The sequence below is a fragment of the Plasmodium gonderi genome (assembly GCF_002157705.1).
Source record: "Plasmodium gonderi DNA, contig: Chr08, whole genome shotgun sequence".
Classification (NCBI taxonomy): domain Eukaryota; phylum Apicomplexa; class Aconoidasida; order Haemosporida; family Plasmodiidae; genus Plasmodium; species Plasmodium gonderi.
In genome coordinates, this window is record NW_021628933.1 from 883,783 (window position 1) to 894,927 (window position 11,145).

Consider the following 11,145-nt stretch of genomic DNA (forward strand, 5'->3'; position numbering starts at 1 on the left):
AAGTGCTCATCGTGATTTAATCAACATTAGTCGGAGTTATGCGAAATGATTGGAAGTTATTGGAATTTATTGCTAGTGATTAGAACTGCTTAGGAGTGGTTCAAATTTACCCCACTTGGTCAAACTTGGCGAAGTGATTTGAAACATTAAATGACATGTGTCTTCTTTTTATACCCATTCAACCGGAAGCAGCGAAGTGAAATATGTTCTCTACTTCATACACATGTTTTGGAAAATATGACTACGCAGAATTTCTTTTCTCTCTAGAAAATCGTAACTTTTCCCCATGAGCACAACTTAGGTGCAAATAAATAAAATGAGCAGCGCGAGATGAAAGAAAGCAGAATAAAGATCGAGAAGGGGAGATAAAGACATGTACATTCACACGTGTAACTCTCCCTTTCTGATTGCACATTCTGATGTTTTAAATTTTTGCGTGTTAAATGCCTATACACAAAAGTAGCATTATGTGCGGTATATACACATATACACGTACATATATATGTATATATATATATATATATATTTTTTTTTTTCTCAATCAACAATTTGATTTATCCTTTATTGTTTTCAATTCAAAGCGAACTTAATTCCCTTGTTCCTCTGCGACAAAGTAGCACATTCATAGGAACCTGTTCGTTTTGCATACATGTACACATGTTACTATGTATACGTGATAATATGTACACGTGTTAATATGCATGTTTATATGAACATCCCCAATGGGGAGTGTTCGAAAATGAGGAGACCCATGTGTGTAGGGACATAAGAGTGGAGACATATAACAACTAACAAGTGAACATAATGAGATTTGAATATTAGACTAAAACGAAGGGAAAATGGGTTAGTATGTCAAGATTGAGACACTAGCAAAGGAAAGGCCTTATAACGTCATGGTTGTGATGTGCCAAAAAAAGAAGGAAAAGAAAAATTTATAAAATTTAAAAAAAAAAAAAAAAAAATTAATTAATACCTGGAATAACACTGTGTGTCTCTTATATTTTTTTTTTTTTTTTTTTTCCCACATGATTTAATTCTTCTGAATAGGTTACTGTAGCAATGAATATGTCTGAATTGAGCTTTATGCATGTGGACTAATTCTGCATTTAGAACATATGGATAAAAAAATATGCATATGACCTATTTGCGAATATTCGTACTTTTTCATTGAAGATTGAGAAAAGGTAGATTTCCTCTTTTTTTTTTTTTTTTTTTTTTTTTATATATCCACTCTTTGATGAAAAATCTTTAAAAAGTTCAAGTCGATCGAAATGTCGTATTGAAATTTTCGTTGGAGTAGGAAAATGTTTTTGTAATGGTATATACAGGAATATACCAACATGAAGGAACGAAAAAAAAAAAAAAAAAAAAAAAAGGGAAGGGAAGATAAGCACAAATATTTTAAACTTAACAACTATGTTGTGAGACAACTATTTCGGAAGTTTTTTTCGACATACAGGACTTGGCAGTATAGGGAAATTTATTGTTCATGTGTTATGTATGTATGCATTTGTATACATATGCACATGGTTCTTTACTTGCTTTTTCACTCGTTTGCTTTTTTTGTCCCAAGTGGTGGCATACTGATGAAGAGTTCTCTTCTCTTTTGTAAACCAAGGAATTTTATTTTATTTCATTTTATTTTATTTTTTTTACAATTAAATTTGCTGATATGTGATTGAAAAAAAAAAAAAAAAAAAGGACTAGAAGAAGAAGAAGAAAAGGTTAGAGACAAAAAATGAAATTCGGCTATTCCATGTTTATCTGAAAAAGCGAGAATTAAGCGAAACAACTGATCATAGAACAAATTGTGTTGTGGATTATGGGGAATTATTTTACTCCAACCATATCCTTAAGTTGATATATACACATATGTAGTGACGTAAATAATGATGTGTAAAACTCCAGTTTATAAGTCTGATATTACCTTTCCATTATTATACAAAAACGGTATCAGTGTATTATATATTTTCATGGAATTTATGAAAAGTATCCCTTCAAATGATTGTTCCTATTTTGTTTTTTTTTTTTCAAATCCTTCTTTGTAAAGATACATAAAGTGGAGAATTATTTTTTAATGAAAATTGGGGCACTATTCAGCATGAGACAAAATATAAATGATTTAAAAAGTTCTTCCCTAAATGTGAGTTTATTGAATGGTGAAGAGGAGGGAAATAAAGGCTCAGTGCTGAAGGAAAAAAGTATCGATTTAATTGAAGAAGTGAATTTAAAAAGCATACCAAGGGAGAAGTATACTAAGTTAATCCGTTTGGATCAGCGAATTGATTTTTTGAAATTCAAAATTTTTAATTTATCAAGTGGGTTCAAGCAGAAGAAGGACATTGTATATGAAATGTTAGGTGAAAATGGGGGAGAGGAACGGACACTCAATCTCGCATGTGATGTTGTTAATGAAGATGATGATAAAAAAAAACAGTTGAAAAATTTAAATTATTTTTCAAAGCAAGGTCTTAAAAATTTTCTTTTAGATAGCTGGGAAGACAGCACGAATCAATCAATCAATAAAAAGAAAAGAAATTTGGAACGAAAGGAAAATGACAACGGATACGGAAAAATGAAATATAAATTTGGTACACTCCTTGAAATTATCACCAGAAAAAAAGGTGAATTAAAAAATGTTCACAAAAATGAAGTTACCAAAATTTCGTCAAATGGCTCTTTCAGTGATTTGAATCAGGACAGAATTTATCTGACTAATCCAAATGGTGAGAAAAAAAAAAATTTTCCAAGTGGTCGGCTGTACTTTTTCACGTGGGAGGAATGGAAGGCACGTCAACGCAGTTATAAAAATTTGGGAGATCATTTAAGAGAGATTTTACTGGATGAGTCTCAAAATATGGGAAACGAAAACTACCTGAACGACACGAAAAAGGGTACGAATGTAAGAACAAACCAATATGCAGCAAATTGTGTAAAGTTCCCAAGGGGGGTGGAAAAATTCCGCAACAGACATAGGGACAAGGGGTGTAGAGCATACCTAAAAAATATAAAACAATTGTTAAATTTGTGTGACGAAGAATTAAAAGATTTGGTGCAAATATGTAATTTTGAAATAGACTTGGATATTAACTCCTTTTATTTGAACTTCATAAAAGAAAACAGTGATAACTCCATATCGACATATAATATAGGGCACAATAAAAACATTTACGACGTAAAGCAGTTTAGGGGACATACAAATGAAAAGGTAACAACATATAAGCAATCTTCTTCTTTTAATTTTGGTACATACTTATGTAATATTTGTGTTCATGAATATTGTTACTTCTGTTATGATCTATTAGATGAGTCACTACTACGTGCTGAGCCTTCGAAATGCATACCATCCCACATTTGTGATGGAGAAGAAAACAAAATAAAATGCAGTTTTCACTCAAACGGCGATGTTAGAAATAACCATAATGAGAATCATCGACTGTTAGTTGATCATGCAAGTTTTGATTTAACCTACCACGGAAAGGTTTTTAATGAAAACGGGAACGTTTCTGGACAAGTACAATGGAAGAATAAAATGAATGAAAAAAAATGTGTTGAAAAGGACGCATACTCCTTGTGCACAAATGAAGGAGAAAAAATGGACGATTCAAATAAATTAAGAAAAAAAACAATTTTGCACAAAAATAGTGATATTGTAGAAAAAGAGGAAGACACAAAGAAATTAGCAACGATGCATTCTTTTAATAAAAAGCAAAATTATTCAAATGATGAAAATTACCTCGATATAAAAGATATCATAAGTAATAATCCAGATGAGAAAAAAAAAAATGTAGTTATTAAGAAGGAAAAAACAACAAACGGATGCAGCTGTCAAAGAATGTTACCAACCAATCAAAATGACATGGAATGCAATATGATAAATATAAATAATCCTATTCGTGAGAAGATTAACCACATGTGTGGTGATAAAGTGGTAGGAAAAAGATCACTAAGCCAAGATAGAATTTTTTTTTCTGAGCAAGCAGATTGTTTTCATAAAAATTACAAATTAAAAGACATTAATATGGTGAAGGGGAGCTCTCTATACGGAGAGAAAGTCCTGTGCGATATGAGGGGCCAAAGTATAATAAGTGAAGAAAATAAAAAATTGGAAAATTCCGGAACAGGGAAGAATGTCCAAGAGAAAATACTCACAAATATATATACAAGGAGCAGCATCGACACATGCAACTCGACAAATATAAAATCAGTAGGAAATCAACCTTTGGGAAATTCCTTTGAGAAGAAAGAAGGGGAAAATGAGAAAGTAAAAACTGATAGAGAAAATCTTGATATTATGCAAAGAAAACGAAATGGAAGGAAATTTTTTGAAAAGTTAAAAAAAATGTTTGTAATCAAAAGGACGACTAAGGTGATAAGTAGAAAAATTCGAAATGACAGGAGGACTGCCAATTGCTCTAAGGGGGGAAGATTTGGTATTGGCGATATGTGGAAAAACATGACCAAGAGAAATGTTCTTATTGGAGGGCATAATAAGAGAGAAGATCAAAATATGAAATTGAAAAATGTGAATTTATGGAAAGAACATAGAAAGGGAAGTGCAAAAGAAGGTTTTAATGATCACTGTCAGGATGAGACAAGAAATGAAGGTGAATTATTAACAAATGAATATATTGATAATAACTTTAATGAAATATATTACATTCAAAGAATAAATGTGAATAATGATTCGTTATTTGTTTTCGTAAGAATTTACCAGATATATATATTTTCAAAGAAGTGTACTAATAGTAGAAGTTCAGAAATTTCAAATAATGATGAGTCCCTTTTTGATAAATCTGCTGCTTATCGTACGAACGTATCTGTGTATGTTCTCGTGGTTTTAAGAAATAACCTTTTAAAATGTGTAATAAAAAAGAAAGTACTTAATGAAATTAGAAATTGTGTAGATAAATGGAAAAAGCATATAATTACGAAAGCTGAACTTATTAAAGAAGGTTCTGTACCTGTATGTATTAAAATGATTCAAAAAAATGAAAATGTTGTTCATTATATTATTAAAAATGTAGAATACTTTATCGATAATTATTTGAGTGTTTTTTTTCACATTATTGTAACAAATATTAATAATTTCTTTGGCATAAATGAAAGTAAAACATTGGAAAATTATTTTCAACGCACGAATAAAAAATTTTATCATTTTATACACAAAAAGAAAGTCCAGTTGACAAATATATATTATGATATTTTTCGAAAAAATAAGGAAAAAAAAAAGAAAAAAAAAAAAAATTCCTTATTAAAACAAAAAAAGGAACACAAAAGATATTCATTTTATACATGCCTTTTTAAAAAGAAGATTGAACATAAAAATTATGACTCTTCTTGTGCGGATAAATACTCGTTGCATAATCCCATTTTTGAGCCAACCTTTTATTATATCACGTCTCATCAAGTAGCATACAACTACATAACACATATGAACAATATTTATTTAAGGAGACTCGTTTTGTTATATTTTTTTGTTTTTATATTTTACTTGATAGTTACCATTTGTCCAATTTTTTCTATTTAAAAAGGGAAAAAAGCAAAAGCTATAAACGGGTTGCTTATGCTCTTCAACTGTCACTTAGTAACTGCAAGTATAAATGCACATTCTTAAGCTGTAACATAGTCAGGGTGTATACAAAAACGCAATTACACTTCTTTCCGCACATGCACAATGATGATAATGATGATTATGATGATGGTGCATGTTTGAGGAGTATCACGAATATGCGCTTCATTTACTAGGGATGTCACTACTGCAATTATTTTCACATTTATTCTTGTCATTAATTTTATTCCTAGTTCTTTCTTTTTTTTTGTTTCAAATTTTATGAGTTCTTCTTTTTTGTTCATGCCTTTTTGGGAATTTTTATTTCTCCTTCCGTTGTGTCGTAATCATTTTTTTTTTTTTTTTTTTTTTTGTTCATTTCGAGAAGTACAGCAGTGTGATATTTTGATAGACAAAAATTGTACTTTCCTCTACACCATTTCATATGACCCATATGAGTTTTTTTCATTCTTTTCATATTACAAGTTAATATTTTTTTTTTTTTTTATACACACAGATGAAATGTATTTCTTGAGAAACATAATATTTTACGAATAACTCCTGTTAACACTATTTGATATTAGCGAGTTTGTCATCTTAATTTATGAAAATGAACTTGCACAATTCGCAAGTATTATTGCTATACCATAAATGAGGGGAATGAAGTGGTGGTGAGGAAATAATACACTTACGTGCATTACACGTTCTATATTTTTACGTTACTAATTTTTGGTATACCTCTTTTTTGGAACAATTTTGAGTGTTTATAAAATTGTATTTGTCATATAGAACAACAAAATAAGTTCATTTTATTTTCTGACTAGGGGGAAAAAAAGAAAAGAACAATAATTTTTAGTGCATAATTTACGTTGTTGTTAATAGTGCGAGGAGAAATGTATAACTACCGCATCGGTATATATCCGAATGAATGGTACTTTGCATATGTATGTATCCTCTGCAACAGAATTGATAAGATACTCAAAGAAAATGGTCCAAGTTACTGCTACGCAAACATTTGGGTTTGTTTATTACATGATAATAAATAAAATCTTACGACTCATGGAAAAGAGGATAAGTCAGATAATTAAATGGTTCCATATTTGTCCTTGTATACTTTTTTACCCATCTAAGAGCTATTTCGAAATAAGGATATATATATATATATATATATATATATATAATGCTTTAGGTTCGCAAGCGAAGGCATAATATTCCAAATGAAAAATGAAGGTGCGTTCTAAGAAGAGGTTATTATTCTTTCATTGCATACGAATAAATGAACATATATACATGTAAATTTTTATGTATAACGCCCAATCGATTGATCTTTTGCGTAGATATAATTATTCAAGGTGCTAACAGGATTATAGAAAAATCCCTTGATAGAGAAGAAAACAAATGGATACATAATTTTATTTATTCCATTTTGGAAACATTTAAATATATACCTCTCCCGTTCTATGCTATGATTACATCACATACATATGAACAAAATTTTCCTGACTCCAGAACTGCGAAAACAAGATGGGTATATAAATAAGAGAGAAAGAGTGGGATATATAAATTTGTTAATGACATAATTGAAATGCTGAGCTACACACAATTTGATATTTGTTTGAGAATATATTATGTTTTTAAATAAATATCCTTTTGATAGTATAGAGAAAAGAAGAAAAAAAAAAAAACTATTTCATTAGATGTATATGTATATATATATATATATATATATATACATATACTAATTCTTCCTCCTTACCACTAAACTTTCTCTTTATAATTTTTTGACAAAAATGAAGAACAGATATACAAGTACTGTTATGCACAGTAAACGGTACTTATATAAGGAAAATATACCTGAACATTTATTATTTTTTTTTCTAACTTTTTACTTATTAATTGTATTGTATGTCCTAAAAAATACACCATATAAAAACATAATTCTTCTGTATATTGTGCCGTGTCTGTTACTGTTTAAAGTTTCCTTTATATGTCTCCCCAAATTTATAAACTTTTTGCATGAAAAGGGTAATCATATATAGAGCGATGGTAAATTGCAAGTGTTTAGTCACCCACACATAGACATTGTATATATTGGTATATACAAGTTACCGCATATGTGAGTGTTTCGGTGACCACCGGGACAATTACTTATCGAGTTCCAATTCATAATTTCGATATTTATGGAGAAAAATGTTTTTGATATGGATATATTCACACTAGCTTATACATACACTTGTGTGTGCATTTAGAATCACTCAAAAATGTAGTAAATAAAAAAAAAAAAAAAAAAAAAAAAATTCGTCTACCTGATCCCTTCCGTTTCTTCAGGATTATATGGCATAGATTTAAACAAAATTATTAAGAACAAGGTGGCAGAACCGATTGGCCTTTTCCCCTCCATTTTGTATTTTATTTTCGTCCTCTTTTATCAGTTGTTATACTACGACGACCATAAAATTGTTAACAGATAAAAAAAAAAAAAAACGGGAAAAAAATAAAAAGCTACAACAAAACGGTGTTATTTACATAATGTTGATTGTATCATAGTGATTTATAACAAATATAAAAACTGTGATATGTAACAGTTCTACGTATCAGTGCCATTCATTCCCCAATCCCCTCCTTTTATGTGTATTCAGCTTCTAGAGTACAACGCTGGGTTGTTGTCCATTATTTTTATGACCTTTTTGGTATACATACACATATATTCATATGAATATATATACATATATAAACATGTTTCCAAGAAGAAATGATAGCGCATTTCTCCGCCTTGTCATATTATCACATTTAATATTATACTTTTTTTTTTTCCCTACTCCTTTTAACAATTTTAATGAAGGGTTTTATAGATGATGTTGTCGAATTGAAGTGGAGATATAAAGTTGTTCTACCCTTTTTCGGTTTTCTTCTCTTATAAATAAAAATAGAATGAGACACATATGGGTTGCTTGTATTGTATACAAACATATATCTTCTTCTTTTTTTTATGTATGTTCATAATTTTTTTTTTTTTTTTTATTTCTTTTTTTTTAGCTAGCTTACCCTTGTTACTGTCCTACTCAGGGGAGACAAATATTCGAATTCCAAGTTTTTTAAATTTTATATGTAAGGAAAGGGTGATAAATATTGGTTTTTTCTACTACTTGTATATTACTTTGTTGTCAGTTTTTTGTACCAACGCAATAAACATATATGCAGGTAGATGGCTTTTTTTTTTTTTTTCGTGTGTGTGTAAAATTAGATTATTTTCCAAATTGGCGCATTTGCTGGGTGCATATTTATGAAATTTTCGGTTACGAATTTTTCATTGTGAATTTTTTTTTTTTTTTTCCGTTTGAAGGAATCAATGGGTTAGAGATAGGACAGAGCTTAATCATTTCCTTTTTCATTTCCATCCACAATTTAATAGTAATAATATTACGCAGTAAAGTGCACCTGTCTTTAAGAAAATGAAAACTGTGTTCACAGTAGTTTGTAACATGTTCATAATTTTTTCATACTGTGCGCATTAAATTATGGAATAGTGAGAATGCGTATAATTTATTATCTTGCAAAGATTCCTTTTCGAGATAAGAGTTTTTTTTTGAAAAGACACAAATATATATGTGTGTGTAGAGGGGAATATATGTACATGCAAATATGTAAGCATATGAGTAAGCAGATACATAAGCACATATGCTTGATCATGTTTTTATGGCCCCTTTCTTGACGCAGGAAATTATCCTAAACATAGGAATGGGAAGAGGTGGAAGCATCGAAGGATCACGAATTTTAAAACAACATTTTTTATCGATAATATTTATATTGCCTTTTATATCCATAAATTTGGTTACCTTTTCTTTTAATTTTTACCCTGCCAAAGGATTTGTCGGAAATACCTTAACATATTTTTGTGGAATTTTTTTAGCTGTCGTTTCTATATTTGGACATTTTTCTAAAACATTGATATTATTTTTGATACCACAATTTATGAATTTTTTTCTTTCTTTTCCACAATTATTTAACTTTGTTCCTTGTCCAAGGCATAGATTACCAATTATAAATACCAGAACGAATAAATTAATGCATTCACACAACTATACTCTTATAAATTTGATTTTGTATTTATTTGGACCCTTGTCAGAATATCACTTAGTTATCCTTTTATTATTCTTTCAATTTGGAACATGTTCCCTTGGTTTGTTTTTGCGATATTTTATCGACACAACGTAGTAGAGATCGTGAACATATAAGCCTACTTAGTAGGTGCGCTTGTAAGGACAAGTGTGCACAGTTATCTGCATATATACCCGTATATACTTGCATATAGTGTGTGCGTGTTTTTTTTTTTTTTTTTTTTTTTTTTGTTTACATGGCAGGCAGTATGAATTAGCTCCTTATTACAAAACTCCTTTGAACTGAGTCACATTTATATGTACTAATATGTTAAAACTGTTTGATTTTTTGTGGAAATAATATTTCTACACCACTTGATTTGAGATTCACTTTATACAAATTTCAAGGAGTCCTCCACTATTCACACATAAGTTTGAAGATTTCATTAGTTAGCATTTTTTGCCCAGGTTGTGCACCATAACTTAATCTAACTTCCAGCCATCTGAAAAATCAAAAATTATTCCATAAGGAATCATTAAAAAAAAAAAAAAAAAAATGTTCATATTTTTTGTGTTCCACGTGTATGTGCCTAATTTTAAGTATTTCCCATTTGTGTATGTTTGTGGAAGGTCTATAAGAACGTTTGTAGCTCTTTCCCTATTCGTTAGAAAAGATAGAGTGGAAATAGTACATTCGCCGTGAGGATGTGTATTCGTTCGTGGGCTCCATCTACCCATCTGCTGATAATGCTAGTCTGTTCATATATGCACATACGTATATGCACAAATGTGTCAAATTCCCCAGGATACTCACGTAAATTTCAATTTCAATAAAAACGAAGGAGACAAACACTGAAGGAAATGTCTCTTTATGTTACTCCCTCCGTTTTTTCTTTGTCCTAATGTGTTAACTCTCTCATCATTGTCAAAATGTCATTCTGGTGTGCATGTATATAGGTACACATGGAAATGTGCACATATACATATATATACATTTTGTTATTCACTTTTTTTTTTTTTTTTTTTAATGATCATTTGAACAGTTTAAAAATAAATAAAAAGTAACGCGGAGATAGAGTATTTGTGTGAGATTAAATCTGAGATGAAAAAGATGCGAATAATATTTTTTCTTCCGTTTATTTCGTGGTGTTTTTTTTTTTTTTTGGCCTAGTGTTTTCCATGGTACTATTTCGTTGCATGTTCGTAATGGTATATTATGGTAATATTTGTTTATATACCTTTTGAAGATGCACGTATATATGAAACTATATATTTATACATATGATGCACAACCATATACACTCAAGTTACATTTTCCATACGACGCTTCCTTGCAATACGTGAAACGTTACTTTTGTCGTTTCATTTTTTCTAAAACAGTTATAACAACATGAGTTACACATGTAGCCATGGGATATGTGCATATGGATAATCTTTTCTGGTCGATTTGTTAGACCCATTCACTCGTTCCTCTACCCGATTACACTTTTTAAAGCG

General features: G+C 29.9%; 2 protein-coding genes across 2 annotated transcripts; both read left to right on the forward strand.

Moving 5' to 3' along the window:
• Positions 1–2,101: 2,101 nt before the first annotated feature.
• Positions 2,102–5,530, forward strand: PGO_081770 (hypothetical protein, conserved; the record flags this gene model as incomplete). The annotated part of the gene is made up of 1 exon (XM_028687399.1): positions 2,102–5,530. One exon carries the CDS (start codon positions 2,102–2,104, stop codon positions 5,528–5,530), a length of 3,429 nt encoding a protein of 1,142 aa, XP_028543200.1.
• A 1,811-nt stretch (positions 5,531–7,341) lies between these two features.
• On the forward strand, positions 7,342–9,766 carry PGO_081780 (N-acetylglucosamine-1-phosphate transferase; the record flags this gene model as incomplete). The annotated part of the gene is made up of 6 exons (XM_028687400.1): positions 7,342–7,576; positions 7,880–8,010; positions 8,191–8,241; positions 8,394–8,454; positions 8,895–8,962; positions 9,269–9,766. 6 exons carry the CDS (start codon positions 7,342–7,344, stop codon positions 9,764–9,766), a joined length of 1,044 nt encoding a protein of 347 aa, XP_028543201.1.
• Positions 9,767–11,145: the final 1,379 nt, after the last annotated feature.